This window comes from Cricetulus griseus, chromosome 4 (genome assembly GCF_003668045.3).
Source record: "Cricetulus griseus strain 17A/GY chromosome 4, alternate assembly CriGri-PICRH-1.0, whole genome shotgun sequence".
Lineage (NCBI taxonomy): Eukaryota > Metazoa > Chordata > Mammalia > Rodentia > Cricetidae > Cricetulus > Cricetulus griseus.
The window spans coordinates 129415671-129439026 of record NC_048597.1 but is presented as its reverse complement, the minus strand read 5'-3'; the positions used below and the strand labels follow the sequence as shown (position 1 = coordinate 129439026).

General features: G+C 41.1%; 1 protein-coding gene across 2 annotated transcripts in view; it reads left to right on the top strand.

Moving 5' to 3' along the window:
• Positions 1–23356, top strand: part of Fat3 (FAT atypical cadherin 3) — a 448985-nt gene that overhangs the window by 369493 nt on the left and 56136 nt on the right. For both annotated transcript variants that reach the window (XM_035444507.1, XM_027410883.2), the window contains exons 10-12: positions 2957–3153; positions 4150–4303; positions 6781–7014. In XM_035444507.1, the coding sequence (XP_035300398.1) occupies positions 2957–3153; positions 4150–4303; positions 6781–7014 (585 nt within the window). The remainder of the gene's footprint in view (positions 1–2956; positions 3154–4149; positions 4304–6780; positions 7015–23356) is intronic.

Genomic DNA, 23356 nt, shown 5'->3' with positions numbered 1-23356 from the left:
TTTCCGTTTCTATTGAAGCCTGCCTGTCTTCCCCAATAGTAAGTTGCTGTTCACCAGAAAAACCAAGCTAGACAAATAAGGTCACAAAGAGTGCACAAAAATGTCACCATTGCTCTGCTAGGTTGCAGGATTCTCATCAGAGTGAACAGTCTGCCCTTGCTCAGAACAGCTTTCAGGGACAAAGAGGAAGGGTGGGTGGTATTAGGAAAGCCCTTCCTAAAAACCATGTGGGGCCTTAGAGCCAACACCTTGATGCTGAGACTTTAAGAGCCAAAACATAAGCCACATGCCAAAAGATTTTAAATAATCCATCAATACTTGTAGTCAGGTGGCTTTCCCTTAGAAAAAACACATTATTCGAAGTGAAAAATGAATTAATTAGGATGCCCTCAGGACACTGATTCTGCTTAAGTCTGTTAGTGGAAAAGTTAATTAATCACTGCCAAATAAGGTCTGTACTGGAGCAAACACTGGAAGCTTGAGATGGCCACACTTCCCTGAGGTTCTCTGTGTCTCTCAAGGAGCTGGCATTTCTCATGTAAGAACACTTTTTTTTGTATTTTGTGCTTTCTTTGAAACCTGACATCTTATTCCATAAAAAAAAAATGTGTATTTCAGCAGTTAAAACACAGAGCAGACAGAAAATAAGCAAGAATTCAACTTATTTGCATTCAGTTTTGGGAGGAAGACACTCTGAGGGACCCTTTCGTACTTGGAAGAATTGTTAAATACCCAGCCTCAATTATTTTTATATAGTCTCTGAAGTATCAGTAGATGATTTAAAGGACCATCCCATCAGCTTCACTAGTCATGAGTGCATCCCAGCTTAAAGCCCCTCATACTATTAGCAGAGCCAACCACCAGCTGATTTTAATTAGATTTAAGCTTTTCTCTTGATGCAGCACAAGTTGGCTATGTTGCCTCAGACTAACAAAGGAACATTAATCATTTTATGTAACAAAGGAATGGTGTGGGCTTGCCTGCATTGAAGGGGTTTAATAGAGAGGTTAATTTTACTCGTGTGCTGAAATAGTACTCGACTAGAGCACAATTGAATTCTAGCTAGTCGTGGCAGAAAGCGATATTACAGGGAGGACCCTGAGTCTTACAAGGCAGGGTTTCTCAGTACTACCACCAACACCTGGAGCTGGGTAAGTCTCTTGTAGGTAGGCTGTTCTTCATATATTGTAGGTTTATATATTGTGGTTATTTCACAGCCACACCCAGCCCCTCCAGTAGTATATAGACTCACTACTGTCCTGTGACAACCCAAATTATCTACACATGATAAAAAAAAAAAAAAAGAAAGAAAAATCCTATAGAAAGGAGGGAACCATTCACCTGGAGGAACAATGTGTCATCTAATATGTCTTGGGTCCAGTTATCCTGTGGTTTCTTACAGTGGAGAGGCCTTGGAACCAGTATAATGCTAAAAATTCTAGGACCCTATGCTTGCCTTTTCATAAAAGCAAGATAAAAAAGATTGATTATGAAGTGAACCAGTTCCATTCCTACAGTTCGCAATAGATATTTTCCTTATAGTTTTGTTTATGGTATCCAAGGATGAATTTAGGTGCATTCATTTGTTTGTTTTGCTCTTCACTCACTATGTGACCCACTCCAGCTTTGAACTCATGACCTTCCCATCTCAGCCTCCCAGTGTTGGCATTACAGGCATGTACCACCATACCAAGCTTCACATCCAAATGGTAAACAGCTTGTTTGAGGAAAGGGAACTCTGTGAATTGAGCAGCTGCAGACTCTTCAGAGCCCCACTGAAGGGGCAGGAGGGACAGGTGCTTCTAAGATGCTCATGCAATCCAAACCAAAGTGTATGTTGTTGATTAATGTGGAATAGTAAGCAGAGCTTAGCTGATGGATTCTTTTGGTAAAGTTTGTCTTTTAGCATTCCCATAGAGTGGGGTGTTGGGCTACACCCAGAGGAACCCAAGGCAATGGGGCTGTCCCAGCTTACTACTTGATCACGTCATCTATCCCCAGTTTTCCCCTTTATAACTTGAGCTTTTCTGGTGAAGCAGGGAGTTTTCCTCTTCTTGTCTGCTGCTGTATCCCTGCTGTCTAGAATAGTGGCCAACAGCAGAGGGTAAGTACTTACTGAATACCAAATAAATGGCCACCCCACTCTGGACTCTATTTCCTAACGGCTTTGGCCCAGCCTTCCTGGGTGTCAGAATTGACATCATTTCCCCCTTAGACAGGAGAGGTCAAGTTTCCTTCCCTCTTCATACCTCATGTCAAGCTGCTTTAGTCCCCATGCAGGTTCATGAAATGGAAAAGAAATCTGTTTGGGCCATTTTACTCCATCTCTTCTACTTTCCTTCCATTTTTACAACTTTTCTTTCCTCAATTAGATTTAATTACAATGCTTATCTTTAAGCTGTTTCTTAAATGACCTCATGTTAGGACTATTTAATAACTAATGGTTTGTCCTGTGTGATGAAAACCTTTCTCCCCAAACTCCAGTCCTCATGAGAAGACCTCAGCTGTATGATAAAGCGTTCATTAAAAGATTGCTTAAACGGCACTGGCTGCCTTTCCTTGATTGTATAATCAACTCAGCAGCTAATGAAATTGTCTTGGTAACAAGAACTACAGTGTAATACAGCCTCTCTTGAGATCCAGTGGAAAGACAATTGCATCATCCCGAGGAGCCAATTGATGGTTCACAGTTTGAATCTGATTATCTTTAAGGGAAACTAAACAAAAGATCACCCCCAGCTTCTCTAAGTGGATTTTATTCTCTTGGAAAGTTGCTGTTTTACTTTCCATACAAGACAAGCATATAAATATCATGCTTTTTTTCAGAAGAAATGAAGGGACTCTCCGCTCTTCTCAGTAGCGTGAGGATACAGTGTTAGGGACACCTGGATACCCCCATATGGACTCTCATGTGGGTGTCCACTGCAAGTCCTCAGAAGCTCTGTTTCCACCACAGGAGGGAACCCCCGAGGACGGTTTGCCCTGGGCATGGTGCAGAGTGAGTGGAAGGTCTATGTGAAGAGGCCTCTGGATCGAGAGGAACAAGACGTTTACTTCCTCAATATCACCGCCTCTGATGGACTCTTTGTCACACAGGCCATGGTGGAAGTGACTGTTAGTGATGTAAACGACAACAGCCCAATATGTGATCAGGTGAGCTTCTGGGATAAAAACTGCTTTATAAACCCCTCTTAATTCCTCTAAAATTAAATTCAAACCCATTGCACATTTCTTCCTAAAGCCAGACTAACATCTGCTCTTGTCTCAATTGAACATAAGAGGGAAAGAAGTAGAGTCTGGGATAAGATGTCCTAAATATGAAAGGAACCTAGATAGCCAACAGGATCATGCACCCAAGCCCTATGCCACTCACCAATTAGACAGAAATGATGAGCCTCCAAGTTAACTTTTGTGTAATTCATAGCCTCTCTTTAAATCACTGCATACGAAAGAAAACAGGACCCTATGTGGTGAGTTGACTGTTAGCAGATTACACAGCTGGCAGTGACAGCACGGTTGCTGAGTGAGGTCCCCAGGTCTGCAGTGAAGTCGCCTTTCCATTGCTGTGCAAATGCACAATGCTAACCCAAGAGCTATTGCATTTTTTCTTGCCAAAATTAAATGTTTGTTAATCTGTTTCCTAACCTGTGGACCAAGAGATAATATTTGTGTTCTGTATCTTAGAAAAGTGTTGTATGTAGACTTAATCTCACATACTAAGGCCAGGTGTTGCCCATGACTCTGCAAAGAGGAGAAAACAATCCCAAGAGCCCATTTGGTCTCAACAGAAAAATGTAGAGTCAGTGTGTCAGAGTGTCAAGTCTCACAGTGCAGTGATGCTCTCTGTTTTCTTCACCACTGTATTCTTACCAGGCATATCATCTATTCACTTTACATACAGTAAGTGCTCAATAAATATTTGTAAATGACTGTGTGCAGAAAATGTAAGGAAATGAATATTCTAAATTTTATTGCACACTGAAATATGTTCTCAGGCAAAGGAAAGAAACTTTAAAGAAATCTACTTAAATGGTAGCTACAAAATTTGTACCACAGGCAGTAATGACTTAGTTTAGTGTAACACTGTTGATGGAGGATATTGTACCACAGGCAGTAATGACTAACTCACTGTTGCTGACCTTTGCCCAGGTTGCATATTCAGCATCTCTTCCAGAAGACATTCCATCAAATAAAATCATTCTGAAGGTCAGCGCCAAGGATGCGGATATTGGATCCAATGGAGATATACGATATTCACTCTATGGATCTGGAAACACTGAATTTTTTCTAGATCCAGAAAGTGGTAAGGTGCTTTATTCTTTGGGGAAATGTCATTATTTATTCATGTCAGAGCTTATCCTCTCGTGTGGTCTCATCATGAGTAGACTCATCTAGAAGCTTGATATGAGGTTCTGCTGTGCTAGACTCTATGAAATAAGCATGTGTACAGATGTGGGCACTCTGGAACCCAGGAGCTTGATATAGTTAGAGCTGGGACTTTCCTCTCCTCCCACTTTTCCTTCCTTCCTTCATCCCTCCCTCCCTCCTTTCCTCCTTCTCTCCCTCCCTCCTTCCTTCTCTCCCTCCCTCCCTTCCTTCCTTCTATCTGCTTCTCTACATTCACTATCATTAAGTAAGCACATGCTTCTGTGAGTTAAGACCTGGCTCATGAAGAGTGGAAGAGGAATAGCATCACAAAAGTGGTCACCATACAAACTAAGGCATGATGCTTAGCAAGAAAAGTTCCTTTGTGGTAAAATCTCTTCTGTTCCCTTCTGATTCTTATTGGCACTATTGTCTGGTTTTTATTAGACATTCATGCCTAGTTTCTGCAAAGCTATGAGTCTCCAAATTTCCTTTCATAATCAGACAACAATTATAAGGTAAAAGGTTATGTAAACTAAAGTCAGATGCCTGAATTAAAGGCCAGAGCTGGTGGAAAAGTCATTTTCTATGGCAGTAAATTATTCCTGTGTTGTAGATTAGGTGGTTCATCTAGTAGAAATTTTTAAATGAAGTATAAAGAGCTTGCATATTTCCCAGTGCTGTATTTGTCCCAGTGAGCTAAGTCTTCAAAAATCACTGGCTTCCCCTTGCTCACTCCCATGGATCCTCCCAGGGAGCATGGACATAGTCCTTAACTCTCTGGGACCCATTGGAAGATGGACAACCTGTAACCACACTAACGAAAGGCATGGTGAGAGGACTACCCAGGAGAAATGCAAAGGAAGCCATACAGGACTACCACAGAAGTAGCTGGTACTCTGAGGAAAGGAGATTGGAAACTGAGGCAAGGTTCTAAGAGTTGAAGCAACACACTGCAGGTTCCAAGTCAGAGGAGAGAGAAGGAAGAAGCATCTCAGACAGACCATGGAAGGTCTGAGTGTCCTGAAATTCCCCTGGGAAGTTTTTGAATAAAAGGGGCAAACGACTCAGTGTGGCCTATGTTGGAGAACTGGCTATATGCATCAAGGAAACCATAGAAGGAACTGACTGATAACTCATGTGACTTATTGCAAATGTCACCAATGATATTTAAGAGTAGCAATGTTCCACAAGTCATACTTTGCCACAAATAGCAGCTATTCAGGCTTCTCACTTCATTTCTCATTTTCTTTTGACACTTAAGCAACAACAAAAATAATTTCCACAGATTATGAATAGACATATATATTCATAGATATGTGACATGAAGGTAAAAAGGAGACTAGTCTGGAGTAGGAAGGAGATGAGGATGTGGGGAGGTGGAGAAGAGGGTAACACGGAGGAAAAGACAAAGACAAATATTGCAAATTTTCTCTCGTGTGCAAAATCAGATCCAACTATCTGTATATGTACATGGTGTGACAGTAGAAGCAGAGACTGTTTGAAGAAAGAAAGGGGGTGGGAAAGAGAGATGGTAATGTGGGCTAAGTACATTACAACCCTGTTATTTTGTGTACCAAGCTTGAGCTTGTGGGGCTAGAACCGACATTAGTTTTCAAGATGCTGTGAAAAAAACCCTGGCAAAAGCAATGTAAGGAAGGAAGGGTTCTTCTTGGCTCATAGCTCTAGGGTAAAGTCCATCATGATGGAAGAGCCCCTGTGGCAGGAGCCCGGGATAACTTGTTGGTCAGATTGCTTCCACAGTCAGGAGACAGAGAAACAAATTCCAGCACTCTGGTCACTCTCTCCATTTACACAGACCGAGATTCCAGCGCAGGGAATGGAGCCTCCCATATTTAAGATGTTTTTTTATGCCTCAACCAGCCTATTCAAGAATATTACAGGAATCTTTAATTTAGATAATACATCTTTAATATTCCAGGAGCCTTGCCTCCTATTGATTTTGGGTAGGTCCTATCAAACTGACAACCACTGTTAATCATCACTCTAGAACTTTCTGGTTAAGCCAATCAATTTTGATGGTTTTATTTTCCTCTAAGAGATGGGATAAAAACAGCATTTTAAGAAACAGAATATTGTGCTCCTGGGCTTGTGGTTCATGGACACCAGAACAATTATATACCTGGAGTCATCCAGCTGGGAGGGCTCCCCCCATTTGCCAAAAGAGAGAACCTCAGGAAGCTTTGTAAAAGGATTAATTAATCTGAAGGTCAAGCGGTTGGTTTGCCATTGCATCTAAAATTCTGTGATATTTCCCTGATGCCTAAATGCCAAGGTCTTATGTCCTTGGTATTTCTCGTATTTAGAAATCTTCATAAAATTGATTTTCTGTTTTTTTATGAAAAGACCATTTTTGAAAAGCTAGACCAATCATGTTTCTATTGCTTTTCACAGGTGAGTTAAAAACCTTGGCCCTGTTGGACCGGGAGAGGGTCCCTGTATACAACCTGATTGCCAGGGCCACTGACGGGGGTGGCCGCTTCTGCCACGCCAATGTCCTCCTGCTCCTGGAAGATGTGAACGACAACCCCCCTGTGTTTTCTTCCAACCACTACACTGCATGTGTCTACGAGAATACGGCCACTAAGGCTCTGCTGACCAGAGTGCAAGCCATGGACCCCGATGTTGGTAAGTCAGCTCATCACCAGGCTTCTCCCACATTGGCACACTGTACCTAGGAGTAGGTTCTAGAAGCTTCTCCTGCTAGAACAGGTACAGTAAGCCAGGATTTCACTCCTGAGCGGATATGCCTCTTATATAGGAAGAACTCCACAACTTCTCCTCCTCCTTCTTCTACACACCGCCCAGATTCCTAGAAAGAGAATTTGGAATCCCTTGACCTTATAACTAAGGCTGTGGGGATAGTTTATATGCTCTGATCTTTTGATTTTGTGATTTTCACACACACACACACACTCACAAAAAAAAAAAAAACTCCAAAAACAATAACATTCTTACTTGCCTCTTCCTCCTAAATACAGTTAAAACACTGTGTTGTGTGAACTAGGTATTCTCGTAGTTCATTTCTATTTCTATGAAGACTCATGTCACAGCCCACGGAAATATGGCAGTATCTATTGTACTCCCCGGCAGTGCAAAGACCAATTATTAAATGTGTTACTAATTCAATGTGGAATTTTTTAAACTAGCATTTTCCAGAGTCCCTTCCTTCTGCCTGCCCTCCCCCTTTACTTACAAATAGGCACCACTAAGCAGAGTGAAGGTGGAGAGATAAGAAAGAACTAGAACTGAAGTTGTTAATAAAGTTTATGTTCAAAACTTTTTTGCATAATGAGATGATGAGTTGGGAGAGACCAGAGTTAATTGCGACGTAGACCTTCAAAGAATGCATAAGTTATCGAGGTGACTATATGATGGAATATAACTATGAAAGGGCATGCAAAGCCTTTTGCTTGTACGTTTTAAGAGCTGTAAATCAGAGAATGGAAATGATGGGGTGTGTCTGTTATGCTAAGCAGGCCTTTATATAATTCACTGTCTTACTGCTTAATTCTGAATTGATAGAAAAATTATTGGACTAATGGAAAAGCAAATACATGATAATTAGCTAAAAACAAACGTAGCACCCAGGGTCTCTTCATATTTTCCCCTTACAGAAATTAGAGGCTACAGTTGAGTTATTGCTCTTATCACATTAGCATAATTTTAAGGCAGAGACCAATCCTTTAAAAGCATGTATATTGTTGTGGAAAATGGCAAACAAAAAAGACTGTTTATTAGTATATAATTATGTAATAACGGCAAACATTTTTTTTTCAAACGAAGATTAGAAAACACTCTCTGGACTCTCATCTGAAGATTTTGGGGAAAGGGGACAGCGTTAATGCTAATGAGTCTTTTAACAATTTAAAAATTTGACTTGAAGGTGTGTAATTAGCCCATAGATAAAATTTCTAAAGCTGAAAGCCTTCAATTCTGCCACTCCTTTCCTTCAGGAAGTGACCAAATGTGCTCAAGAGAGTAGACATACAAGTCTGTTCACTGCACATGCTCTTTGGACAGTGTAAGGGTGGGCTGGGGTGGGATTGAGAGCTGATTTGTGTGATGTGATTAAGAACACAGTTAGCTAGGTGTCCTCCTTCTCTTCTGTCTGGTCAGTTAACCAGGTTGGCAGATGGGGTGGGAGGAAATCTAAATTCTGGTCACTTATCAGGACAGGGATGGAAAGACCTAGAAGAAAAATTGAAGGAGATCGTATTATATCTTTATCTTTGATTTTTCCACAATAAGTAGAAGGCTTCTTCTCAGAGCCTCACATGAAGACCAAGGACCTGGGTACCATAGACACCAGTGTAGGAAACATATGTGCCTGGCCATCAAGTCAGCCTTAGGAAACCTCCAGTATTGTACCAGACTCTTGTTCATTTTCTCAAAAGAACCATGACAGGCAGGGATGGCCAGTGTCTCAACAATTAAAGATGCATGCCACTTGTTCACTCTGGTAGCCTGAGTTCAAATCATGAAACACATGCAAAATCGGAAGGAGAGAACTTACTCCACAAAAGACTATGATAGATGGAGTAGAATAAATGAGTGTTTTAAGAAATATAAACAGAGTACCCACCATTGTCCATGCACCAAGCTGAGGAAGTATTAGTGGGGAATTTGATCAGAGTTCACAGCAGTCTGTCTGACCGGCCATCAGAAAATCTCTGTGTGTCATGACTGAGAGTTTAAGACATGGTCCTTAGTGACCCCAGTTGGACACTGGTCTCCAGGGTAAATTTCTCTCTTTCCTAAGATTAGTGGAAACACTGCATAATGAGTATCAGGAGGTTGTGATGGGGATTCACTATGGGGCCAAATTAGATGTACGGAAACTGAGTTGACACACAAAGCTATGAAGCAGAATCCAGCCCTCTAGTGTGTTTTGTTTTCTTTATACAAAGTGCTATACAGAGTTCTATTTAATTATTATTATACAGAAGTCAGGTTCTTGTTGGTTATTGTAATCTCTAGCTCTTTATAAATACTATAGTGCCGAGAAGACTGGAATCCCACACGTTCAGCTCCTACAGTGTGCTAAATAACAGCTGCTTCATGATAGGTAACCACAGATCCTCCTCTACAGACCAGCTCCCCACTAAGTGATGGTACTACCCAATCACAGTTGCAACCCATTCTCTAGAATAATAAAGAAATTTCTATCTTTCTTAAAGAAAATAATTCTAAAATAATTATAGATTCACAGGAATTTTTAACTTTCCCTCAGCCCAATCCCCAAGGGTAATATCCTGCCTAGCTACAGAATTGTTATTAAAATCACAAATCCGAGGTAGATATAATCCACTAGGCATACCCACCTTTCCTGGAAGTGAACATAGTTCCCATGTAACCGTCACTGTGTACCTTCACAAAGCCTTCAGTATCCTGAAGCAGCACAAGGCTCCCACAAACACCATCATGACCACACCCTCCTCCCTCCTAATTTCTATACACTGCCAAACATTTAGCCTTCTATCTTCTGTTTTATTATTTAAAATGTTATTAACCGAAATCAATCATTTGTACCCTTTTGAGGTTGGTATGTTTTCTCTTAGCATAATCTGCTTCAGGTTCATCCAAGTTATTGAATTGACTTCTAGTGACAAGTTATGAATCCATTTGGCTCAGGAGACTTCTGTTAATAATATTCCTTTACATGAAATGGCAAGCCAATTTTATTGTTTTAAGCTCATGAATTTTTGTGTCCTAAAGAGCTTTTGTTAAAGTCTTACCTTTGATATGTTTATATTAAAATGCAACCTTTGTAGGGAAGAGGGCGCATGTAACAAAAGAGTACCCATACAGAGAGTTTAATGTCTTCGTCAAGGAAGCTTGAGGGAGCCTTGCCCCTTCTGGCTGTGAGGGTACACAGAGGCAGTAGATTTGGAGATTCAGCCTCCTCAGATACCAGAGCCATTGGTACCTGATTTTAGACTTTCCAGCCCCCAGAACTATAACAGAATTTTATTACCCCTAAATTACTCATGTTAAATATTTTGTCATAACTGTCCAAATGAACTCTAACAACCATAATTTGTCTGCATTATATACTTGACCACTCTACTTTGTAGAACCATGACAAGATATTCATCTAAAATTTGATTCTACGAATTCCCGAGTTCAAAGACCTTGCTATGAATCCCCAAACCTTCTCTCTTTGGGTTTATCATTTTTAAACATATTATTTCCTTTTGTCAAATAAGTCCTTCCAATGAATCATTCATAATGAACCAAAAATAATGTTATAAGAATTTCTTCTATCAGCAATAAAACAGTAAGACAAGAAAATTTGCACCCATTTTATGAGTTCTAAGAAATAGCATGGTAACTGTCTAGATTTTAGAATTAAGTTCTTAGTTTTCCTGTAAAATGAAAATATCCTCAGCCCCATAAAGTAGTGACATGACTTCATGACCCCAAATTTATGAAATTTTAATAATCTTTCAGTAAAGACAGGGAGGTTTTGATCTTTTAATGCATTATCTCTTTAGAGTTAATATGCTAGATTTAGTAGATCTTGTGGATCTAAGGGGTTTGGTTTTTTCTGTTTTGTGTATTTTTGTTTTGTTTTGTTTTTCCAAAAACCAAGGAAAGCCAACTTTTATTCAAAAAGGAGAATTTTATTAGCATTTAAACAGAAACAAAACAAACAACAAAATGCAAAACAAAACAAAGCACAGAGCAGGAAAGCTATATAAGTCCCAGCAGTTCCCTGGAGGAGAATGGAAAAGAAAAAAACAGAAAAAGCACTAGCTACCTAAGTTAAGCCAGGACGGAGGTCAGCTGTCATAAGTTGGCAGACAGCCCCACAGTGAGAAATGGGTCTTTAGAGGGACAGTGAAGCTCAAAGTGTAGGAGAATGCATCCCTAGAAAAGAGATAAGAGAAAGAAAAGTAACACTTCTCCTATAATTCAGAAAAGCAAGCTGACTTACGAAGCTCCGTGGTTGCATGCCTGAAAAAAAGAGACTTTCCTGGGGGAGGGAATTTTGGGACGGAAGAATACACTAGCTAATTAAATGGATAATTATTCTGCCTATCAGAATTTCATTTTGGGAGGATTTTTGTTTGTTTTGTATTTTTTGTTTTGATTTGTTTTTTTCTTTATCAAAAGAGACAGTGTGAAGGATCAGAACAAAAAGCCTGTGACCATTTTAGGCAACATGGCATGAAAATAAAGTGTAAATTTGTAAAGGGTAAATATGCTACAGCCCATGGTTTATGAAAATGCCAATTTGTAGATACTGTGATGTGGGGAGGAATGTTTTTATTGTTATTAATAAAGAGCATAAAGAAAGAAATGTATTCTAATGAGCCAGTTGCTCCTTTCTTGTTACACAATGTCTATGAGATTTGGAACTTGAGAGATCTCAGAAGTGTACAGGCTCAGAGCACACCTCAGGTATTTTCCATCCAACTTAGCCAATACAAGCATCAGGGTAACAAGCACTGTAAACATGACAGCAAGACTTTCCAAGATGAGTTATATAGAGAGATAGTCCCCAAGCTACTGAAAGGTCATGGAGCAAGTCATAAATGTAGAGCCCCAGAACAAGTGGGACTTGCAAATAGTCTTCAGTCAGAACAGACTTAGGAAGACATATGGAGCATGAAAATGAAGCCATAACCATAGAACCCTGTAAACCCAACTAAAGAGCTGAGAGAACACCATATAGTCCAGGATGGAAGAAAGGAGATGGGACCAGAAAATTGGTCAGGGTGTGTCTATGATCATTCAGGAAGGCTAGGGATCATGCATTCAATCAGAGAAAGAAAATGAATGAGCATGTTTAAGAAATGGATAACAAAGCCGGACGTTGGTGGAGCAGGCCTTTAATCCCAGCACTTGGGAGGCAGAGGCAGGTGGATCTCTGTGAGTTCGAGACCAGCCTGATCTACAAGAGCTAGAAGATCCAGGACAGCCTCCAAAAGCCACAGAGAAACCCTGTCTCGAAAAAACAAAAAAAAATAGAATAAAGAAATGGATAACAAATTCTGTGTGTACAGAAGATTAACATAGTAGGAGCATCCAAATTGGATTAGAACAGGACAAACAAGGGTGTGGAAAAGCATCCTAGAAAGTCATTGAGAACAACCACAAGGACACAAGGACCAAAATGAGAGGGTCAGAGGAGGCCCAGAGTGATATTTCAAGTGGGAAATCTGCAAACTTTTGAAGGGGCTTGGGCCAGTAGTAAGGCAGACTCATCAAGATCCCAACCTTTGGGACCAGATGAATATGAACAAAAGACCGAAAGTGTCCCAAACTAGGATGTGGTGGGTGTGGACAGATTGCATTAAGAGAATATGTGAAAAGCTCCAAGTCTACTAGAAGGGGGCCCTTCCCTCTATTAGTAAAGGAAACACATCCATCCCTCTACTAACAGGAAGGAAGGAAGGAAGGAAGGAAGGAAGGAAGGAAGGAAGGAAGGAAGGGAAGGAAAGAAGCAGGAAGATCAAGGAACCTGAAAACTCTTAAAGAACTCTTCCATTTTGACCTGAGTGTATGATTCTACTATGCTTGGATCATCCTTCTTAGGGGACACTTATTGCAATCACAGTTCATTTTGCACATTGGGAAATTGTGCAGCAAATCTCTCATGAGGACCATGGTGTAATGGGTCCTGCACTATTTATGGAAAAGAAACTAGAATGAACTGGTTTTCCTATACATATAAGGACATACAGGGCTTTCCCAGGAGCTTGGTCAACTATTTGCTCTGAAAGCATAGGGCTTGATCAAAGAGAGAAGAGCTATGTGAGGAGGGTGTACTCTAAAGGAAACACTGGGCGCTTCCAGGTCTCTTTGAACAAACGATTTCAGATAAACCTGCCCAGTATTTCTCCTTTCTAGTTTGCCCCTTCTTGGGAACCATAAAAGCACAGGAAAGTATGTATGTGAAACGCTTGAACCAACAGAAATGCCCATGGCCTCTTCCTGGGATGGAGTGTGAAGAAATTGTGCCATTCTGTGAGAACTAGAGATGCTCTCTGTTCTGTCCCTGAGCTTCTCAAATATGATGGCCAAAGTAAAGAACCACCTTCCATGGTCACCCTTCTGATATCCTCATGAGGAAAAATAAATATATTCACCATTTACTGTGAGAGCAATCTGGTGAGGATCTGGCTAAATGTGGCACCTTTGCATGTTACCTCAAAGGCAAATACAGAAAAGTGCGTGGACAGAAGAGGGGATTTGAAATCAGAAGTATCTACCATACTCAGTGCTGAGGAGGAGAATAGCTTGTGGAGTCAGGAGGAAATTCATTCATAAGTATGCTGCAAGGGATATATGTACATGTCCTGAGACTTTCTTCTATTCAGGTTTCTTAAGCATCCTATACCCTCAAAGCCTCACACCCCAGCTGATACTGTACCCAGCCTCTTCTGGATCCTATGGATGAAGCCATGGGGATGTCTCCATACTTGTAAAGACACCACATACTTGTAAAGTTACCACATACTTGTAAAGACATGCCTAGATGATTAGCAGCCTCTGGCTTTGGGCAAGTCTTGGGCCTCCCTTCTGCATAATATTAGAGTGACAGGAGCTTGCTTTGCCAACCTCAAAGTGTCAGTATGAGATTTGTTCAGGATGGACACGGATGTCTCTGAGAACATGTTAGGTCACATTTTCCCCATTGGCACTCCAATTCCTGCTGTGAAATCCATCCTGTCATTTTGGTGTGATGCATTTTGCATGACTCTTCTCGACTAATCCCACACCCTCCCAAGCAATAAACAGTACTCCTTAAGGACTTTAAATGACAATCATGATAAGGTTGCCATTAACATCCACTTTTACAGCTACTGTTCTATGGCAGGCACTATGCCAAGGGCTTCAGATACATTATTCCCACTTCTCACAACAACCCTGCAGTTGTCATGTTGTTGCTCAGTTTACTATTTGAGTGAGTTGCAGGCTCAACTTGTTCTGAGCCATAGGCTAGTGACAGAATAGCAGGCGTTATAAAAGGGAGCTCAGGAGAGCTGGGGAAGAGGTATGCAGGGGATCTCATATTGCTATGGAAATAATAGTGTTCAAAGTAGTTTCCTGGACTACCTGTTGGTGTCACCTGGGCTGAATGGAAATGAGAGACTCCAGGGTAGTCAGTAGCCCTCAGTAGTCAGCAAGCAGCAAATTCATTAGGGTTTCTATGCAAAAGAGCCAAAGCCCCATTGCCAGAGCCCCACTGCTACTGGTCCTCCTCCAGAGTTTAAGAGTCGTTGTTCTGGGAGGTGAAGCACAGTGGTAATTTACATTTCAGATAGTTCCCAGGTGCACATGGCCTGCTGCTCCTACACAAGCACTGAGAACCACTCAAGACTAACCTTAGCACTTTGGTTACATTTATAGATCATCTCTCAGAATAACATTTGAAATTCATAGAAATAGAAACATTACAAATTAGCCAGGTGGTGGGGACTCATGCCTTTAATCCCAGCACTTGGAAGGCAAAAACAGGAGGATCTGAGTTCAAGCCCAGCCTGGTCTACCGAGCAAGTTCCAGGACAGCCAAGGATGATACACAGAGAAACCCCATCTCAGAAAACAAAAGGACAGGAAGGAAGAAAAGAAACCAGGGGGCTGGAGAGATGGCTCAGCAGTTTAGAGCACTGGCTGTTCTTCCAGAGGACCTGAGTTCAGTTCCCAGCACTCACATGGCAGCTCACAACTGTCTGTCTGTAACTCTACCTCCAGGGGATTGGACACCCTTATGCAGACATGCATGCAGGCAAAATACCAATGCACATGAAATAAATATAAATCATTAGAAACATTACAAATTAAATGTATCTATCCAAGTATTTTCTAAAGTTGCTATGTATTAACGGGCATTTCTCCTTTAAGACAGTAAATACCAAGATGCAGCACAGTCTTTGTTGCCTACATTGGTAATTGAACATGTTTTCAAATCCATTTAGAAATTAATGAACATGAAGATGTCAGCGATTGTCTAAGTCACTGATCTGTTGCTGTGAAGAGACCATGACCAGGATAACTCTTATAAGAAAAAACATTTAACTGGGGACTGGCATATAGTGTCAGAGGCTTAGCCCATTATCATCATGTCAGAGAGCATAGCTACATGTAAGCAGGCATGGTGCTATAGAAATAGAGTGCTACAACTCGATCCACAGGCAGAAAAAAAAAAAAAGAGGGAGGAGAGAGAGAGACTGAGTCTGACATGGGCCTTTGAACTCAAAGTCCACCCCAGTGACATACTTCCTCCAACAAAACCACACCTCCTAATTCTTCTCAAATAGTGCCACTGCCTGGTGACTAAGCATTCAATATATCAGCCTAAGGAGGCCATTCTTATTTAAACCACCACTGCTATTCTCCCTCTGGTAAGTACTCTAACTTAATCCCCAGTGACTCTTGCTTCTTGGAATGTGCTCTTCCCTTGGTACCACTTTGGCTATTAGGTTTTAAAAGGCCTTGACATTCACTGTAGCTATGCCTTCTGTTGAGTCATCTCAGGTTGCTGTAATGAAGCAGTAGGTAGTTTAAACAAAAGAAAATTCATTCTTCACAGTTCTGGAGTTTCATGGTCTAGAGTCAGGGAGTGTGTTTGTTAGGACTGGGGGAGGGGGAACTCCTCCTGATTTGTACACTCCTGTCTTCCTGCTCTAGACTAACAGGGCCTTTCAAGTGTATACTAGGTGGGAGAGAAACACCTTTCTCTTTCCTTCTTTCTCTCTCTCTCTCTCTCTTTCTTTCTTTCCTTCTCTTTTTGAAGAGCTCCCATTGCTTCACATTAAGCTCGCCCCATGACCTCATTTAACCCTAATTACCTCCTAAAAGTTTTCCATCCAATTTTTAAAGACTGGAGCCTTGACACATGAATTTTTGGGGCCACTGTCAGTCCAGAGGGCACCCTCTTATTCTCTTTGTATCACTCACAACAGGGAACAAACACTGCAGAGCTGTGAGATGCCCACATGGCAATGGATCAGGGTTCGTCCAAAATTATGTGAATCTGATTGAAGTCAAACCTGCTGCCCTTTGCAGAGCTGGCAGACAAAATCACATTCCACCTGACAACATACTAGCAACTTCATAAGAAACCATAAAGGAGAAACAGGCAGCAAAGCCACACCTAGATTTCTGATACATAAGAAGCACTTTATATATGTATTCATTATACTATGCTGTTAGGGTCTTAAGCAACTTGCTACAGAGCAAAGGAGAAATAATGAAGGCAAGTTTGTAGGCATCTTAAATTCTATCTATCTATGCATCGCAAGGACTTCCCTGCTGAGTGGTTATCTCTGAGGAATGTGGTGTCTTATATAGACTTTGGCAAGCCTCAGGGGGACCAGTTCAGCCACCTAGGGACCACAGCTACTTTGACATGGTTGGGGGATGGGTGGATATGAGAACAATTTCCTATGGAAATCACAGTCCTAGTAGATATTTACAATGTCACTACTGAGACCCAGCCCAAATTGTCCCTTTTTGAAGAGACACAGAGATTGACCACAGAAAACTTTAAATAGAGGACCTCAACACGCCCATCCAGTATTCTGTGTCATGGTGATTTCTCCTGGAAAATATCCCAAGAGGGATTCAATCCTCATTTCTGCCTTTCTCCTTTAAACATATAATCAATGTTTTTTCTTATGCCTTAGAAATCATTACCACTGAGCTGCACAGGTTAGGGTTAAATGTAGGTTTGTGTGTTTCTCCCTAAAGCTCCAATATTATCTGAAGTATTAAATCTTTGAAGGTGGCTGAGGGATTATTAAACTATCACTAAAAATTAAATAACCCTCTGTGAGGGATGAGAGATTTAAGTCCCTTTCTGGAGGACAATGTGCTCCCAGCCTTTTGTGTATTGTATAATACAATGCTAGGCTGGGTGGCACATACTTGTACTCTCACCAATAGAGAGCAAGAGAGGTCTATCTCTGGGCTTTCTGACCAGCTAGCCTCATCTACCCAGTGAGTTTCAAACCAGTAAGAGACACAGTCTCAAAATGAATAAAAGGTAGATGGCACTTGAGGAACAGCACCTGAGGTTGACTTCTGCCCCACAGACTTATATGCAAGTACCTACACCCATGCAAACATGTATGTATATATATACACACTCTCTCCATTTATGTGTGTGTGCCTGTGTATGTAATACTGTGCATAAAACCTGTCTCCAGAGACTTCAAAGAACTTTCACACATGCCCCCATTACTGAAGGAAAGGATCTTGGTACTCCTACCTGCAGATGTAGAAATTATTCAAAGTTAAGTGGCTTCCCCGGATGTCTGTTCAGTACACAGTGGCCTGGAGACAGTGAAGGGCTCCTAGGCCCCTTAAGATCCTCAAGGATTTTTTTCCTTCCCCCAGAATCAGGGCCTTTTCAGTAATGTATATTGCTCAATACAAGCGTGAGACACATACCCTCCCTATGTCACACTCTGGGAAAGAACCCAAAGTGACTTTAGGATAAGACCAAATTAATTATTATAGCAGTTCTGTCCTTTTCTAGCCACCTGAATAAGTTCCCCAACACTCCGGACCTCCACACCCTCTTCAAACAGTGGTTATAATTCTAGGCAGAACCAGAATCCCCTGGGAAGCTATTCAAAACAAAGGGCTAAATAAGTAATCGCCATCAAGTAGCAACATGACACAGTCCACATCGAAGGTCTGATTCTGGAAGACTGAAGTAAGGTAGGTAGGGCTGAATTACTGTTTTTCCTCTACTGAACTTTGATGCCTTGCTCAGCTTAGGAGTCTGCATTTGACACATACGTTACTGTTATTATTACCTTTTCTAAAATCCAATTTCTCTCGAGTGTGGATCAAAACACTAGTTGTCAAATGAAATAGAAATTTCTTCTAAAGAAGCATAAGGAGAGAATTCTGATTTCCAGCAAGTGATCCCCACCCACAGGCACGTGGTGGCAGCTGCTCTCTGTACTGGATCAGGCTTTATGCAAAGCACAGCAATGCAGGGATGGCCTCAAGGAAAACTCAGAGTGGAGAATTCTTTCCTACTCTTGGCATTTTGGACAGAAATGCCAAAGAGGGTTTGGCTTCCTGTCTCTTAGAGTACACTGAGGCTCTTATTGTAGTCATTTCCCACATGAGGCCTCCCTGACAGGCTGTACATCATTGAGTTCCTTGATCTTAGACATCACTGAACACTTTCACACCCTTTCCAAGTCACTCCTGGCAATCATTCTTCTCTCTTTGCCCATTTACTTGATCATGTATTTAGGCCCACTTTCTAGCTTACTCTGGAAATGATTGGTTATAAGGAACCGGTAGTTCTAGGCTGGCTCTGAGAAGAGGCAGTTTCACCCTACCGTTACAGCTTTTTCAATACTGAGCCCTTTGCCTTCTTGTGAGTAAATGGCAGTTTCAGCACCCATAAATTCATTGTTTGAGTGTCTTCCCAAATGTTCTCCTTACCTATGATTCCACTTCAGCACTCCCGAAAACATCTACCCTTCCTCCATGACTCAACTTAGCAACTTTAGTCTCTGAGAAACTTCTGACCAGTCCTTCCCAGTAATCAGTTCTTCACATTTGTCTCCCAAGAAACTGGAGACATTTGAGGCTGCATGGGAGTGCTAGAGACACTCAGTGTCCTGTGCACATTGGAGTTAAAAAGGAGTTAATGACTAAGTGAATGAGTCCAGTGAACATCTTCAATGTTTCATGTAGGAAACTTTTGGAGTACCATCCTTGGGTCACAGCACAGCACAGCACAGAAGTCTAGTATTCTAGTAGAGATGGTGGATTTTTTTTTTAGCTTTGTAGATTAATTCATTTACCCACAGTTAACTCCTTCAGGGCTAGTACAAGGTCAGGCTGTGGGAACTGTAGCTTTCTCCATGTCACAGGGAATCTCACTGCACAGGGACCAACTTCTTGGATGTGTAGTCCATACTATTTGAGAAGAATAATACCCCTTGCTTAGAGGGACCCTTCCTGACTTAATTCTCTGATGTGCCTGTGCTGGGTTTCTTCATGTTTCTAAACAAAGGGCCTGAGGTTTTGTTTTGGGGCCACAATCTTGCCATCAGACCCAGTGAAACAGCTGTGCCAACTTACTTGGCACACACCCCGGAGATGTTGGACACAGTCAGCGGAATCTCCCTGACCTAGTCATGGCAGCCTTCTGTCTTTTTTGGACCTTTCAAAGAGAGATTCAGACCCTAGGAGTTGATGCTCTGCCCAGGAAAATGTGGAAGCTTTGGTCATCGCCCATTGAAAAACTTTTAAATGCCACTTAAAACAGAAGTCATTAGGAAGTATATTATAAGACAGTAATTACTACGCTAAAAGCATTGCTAATTCCTGGATTCATCATAGGAACTTCCAGTTTAATTCTGTATTATCCCAACATATATTTCAAAGATAAAACAGGAGCACTCATCCTAAGCTGTTTGACTCCCTGGGATAGCATTTGCCTTCTACTGAAGATGAGAGAAGAATTTTAGGCCAGCCATTTCCTTTAATTGCCTTAATTAAAGTGTAAAATTTAGTTTAAAAATACTCTTTGCAGTAACTTTATAATGGGGCCTTTGACAAAAGCAATTTTCTAAGTAGCATTAGTATCTTTCTAAGCACGATGAACTAAAATGAACAATGGAAACACCCGCCAGAAAGCCTATACAATATGTAGGTCTAATTTTCTACAATTATTTCAAATGGTATGTACATTAAGAATTAAAGCTGGGCTGGAAAAAAATCACTTGAAAACTTGGATACTTTCCAAAATTGGTATTAAAGAATTGTTTTCTGAATGCATGAGTTTTTGATCAGCTCATTTACATATTGCAGTGTCCTGTGCCCACTGTACAAGATAAAGATAAGCAAATATGAAAAACAGCTTCAAAACAGTTAACATTTTGACTGAATCCATTCAGTTCTTTTTCTTCATAAAAAGAAACTTACAAACTTGATACTATTTTCTGATATGCCCTTTTTATGCTGATTCATAAACAGATTTCCATGTCATTTATCCATTTACGGTAAATGACATATACAAAGCACTCTATTTGCATATCAATGTGCCATAATTTATTCAGCTGGTATCCATTCTAGAAAACTGAGTAGTTACCATGTTTTCTTTTCTATAGAATCAAACATCTACTCAACAGCATTTTTATATACAAATGCTTTCTCTGCCTTGTATTTATTTTTTTGAGATTTACTCCTATTTTTTTTAACTATGTGTAGTGAGTATATGTGTATGAGTGCAGTGCCCATGGACACCAGAAGAGGCAGCAGATCTCCCAGGACTGGAGTTCCAGGTGACTGTAAACTGTCAGATATGGTTGCTGAGAGCCAAACTTGGCTCTTCTGGAAGAGCAGCATGTACTCTTAACCCTGAGCTGTCTCTCCAGCCATGAAATGTGCTCTTAGCCACTGAGCCAATTCTTCACTCCCTCATCTGCATTTTAATATTATTCATTCTAGGTCTCATCATATTTTGTCCTTTGGAGGTTATTTAATTCTTTCTGCTTGTATATTTTCAAAGTACATGCATATCGTGCACTCATCACCTGCACTCGCATGTATTAGCATCATTGCTCTCTGGATGTTTCTCCTGACTGTGGCTCTTAGTATGCCAGGCTCTTTCTTGGTGTTAGACAATAAAATGATCAAGGCATAATCCTTCTGCCCAAAAGCACCTTAATCTAGTTGGAGCAGGAGATACTTAGAACTCAGTGTACAACAGAAGCAAAAATGATACCAAGGAGGCACAGAAAAGAGAATGACTAGAGCAGCTCAGGAAGCGGCTCCAAGGACACCCTGAGAAAAGTGTGGAGGGCTTTTGACAGATGAGAAAAAAAAAACACTCATGGCAGAAGACAGCCTGAGCATAGGCCAAAGAAGTAAATGTGTCTGGTGTCCTCAGACAGAGATTGAGTGCCATATCATGATGTATATGGATCAGGAGAAGACAGGGCACGGTTATGCTGCAAAGAGTTACATCACCATCCTCCCCAATTATGGCTTCTGTCTCCAGGAAGTGAGAAGTCAACAACTATCCTACCCCATTTCTTTTGCTATAACTCAATAGCATTGACTGCTTAATTTATTAAAAGGCTTATTTTACTCATGCTTCTTGACATTGGAAGGCTCGGAGACTGAATTTGGTGAAGGGCTTCTTGTTATGGAGACTCTGCAGTATCTTAAATTAGGACAAGCCACTACAATGCAAAAAGACCTCATGGAAAATGTCCCAATGTCCTTTATAACAGACCCATTCTCACAATAGCCAACTTACAGTCAACCATTAACTATTGAGGACAGAATTTTATGACTTATTCATATCTTAAATGTCTTTTCTCTTAACCCCACAGTGGGGACTTCTTAGCATGCCTTCTCCTGGAAATAGTCTTTAGCAGTGAGTATTCTGAGCAGCTCAGGGTTTCCTGAAACAGTCTCAGGTAGAGAATGGGAGCTCCCCCTGGCTGTCAGTTCTAGCCACAGTGTGTCCAGCACAATGCCTCAGGCATTTCCATGAGAACTGGAGATCTGATTCAAGTGAGAAGGAAGCTTTCTTGTCTCGCTTAATTCAGCTTGTGAATTAAGTGAATCAGAAGTTGCCTTCCTCATTATCTAACTTTTGGGCCTGAAAAGATAAAATGCCCATGAGCAGATCTCCTACAAACACCTCCAGGAAGCTAAGCAGGGAATCCAGGAAAGACAGGACTTAGCTCAATGCCCCTGGTGTCTAAAGATGCTGAGAGGACCAGTTCAGGCCTTCAGCCCTGGGCTCCTACACCAGTGGAATGAATTCAGTACATCCCAGCACATACTCACATGAGAGGCTGTGTGTCTTCTGTTTCCTGCTCTTGGCAAAAACAGTATGCCATATGCTGGGGGGTGGAATTCAAACCTGTAGGGAATGTGCGTGATTGGAAAACCTATGTGGTGTATTCATGTCTATTACTGCTGTGTTTGTGTAAACATACATCCACGACTTTGAACAGTGTCCTGAGAACACCAAATCAGTCTAGGCAGCATCCAGAGCACCTGTTCTGACACTCAGTGAGGTGATTGTTTTCAATGAACAAATTCAATCCCTTCTGCATGCCTGTGCACATCAGGGATTTATACAGAAGAATTCATTCTTCAAGTCCTGCCCTGAAGCCATAGCTCAATGGACAAGGATGGAAGGGGAACACCCATTTGTTTTTAGTCTAAGTATAAATATTGGAGATGTTTATAACTGGATAGTTGTTTTGCAACAGAAATAAAATCAGATTATGAAACTTAGGGTGAAAAAATAGACTCTTGGGAATGGGACCAAGAACATGCTCTATACACCGGCCTTTTAGTCAAAGCCACATAGTGTGATTTATGGCATCCCTTCCAGATACCTGATTTTATTGGTTTGCTGGGAATTTGTTTGTTTTTCAAGGAAACTGTACATGGGGAAGCAAAATGTTCAGTTCTTATTTGCCAAATTCCTGCCCACCTTGGCAAGGTGTTATGCTAGGAAATGTACAATAAAGCCTCCCTCTAGAAAAGTTTGTGTTCCAAGTACTATGATATACAAATGGCATTGCAGATGGTCATCATAGCCAAAGGCCTCTGAAAAATGACTCTCTTTATTGAGAATATTTGTGAGGGCTGGGAGAGAAGGCTCAGCAGTTAAGAGTGCCTGCTATCTTGCCAAGGACCAGAATTAGATTCCCAGAACCCTTTGGGGCAGCTCACTGTAACTCTAACTCCTGGGGATCTGATGCCCTCTTCTGGCCTCCACAGGCACTTACATACACACACACACACACACACACACACACACACACACACACACACACACAAACACACACCTAAAATATTAAATTAAAATCTATTCTAAAGAGTTTATGATCAAAATTGAGCTATTTCCACCAATAAATTCATTCTACTTTCCTTATGAATTTTAATGAGTGAAGCAAATCTTAGGTTTAATACCCAATTGGAAGCACTGACATCTTTAATGAAGATAACC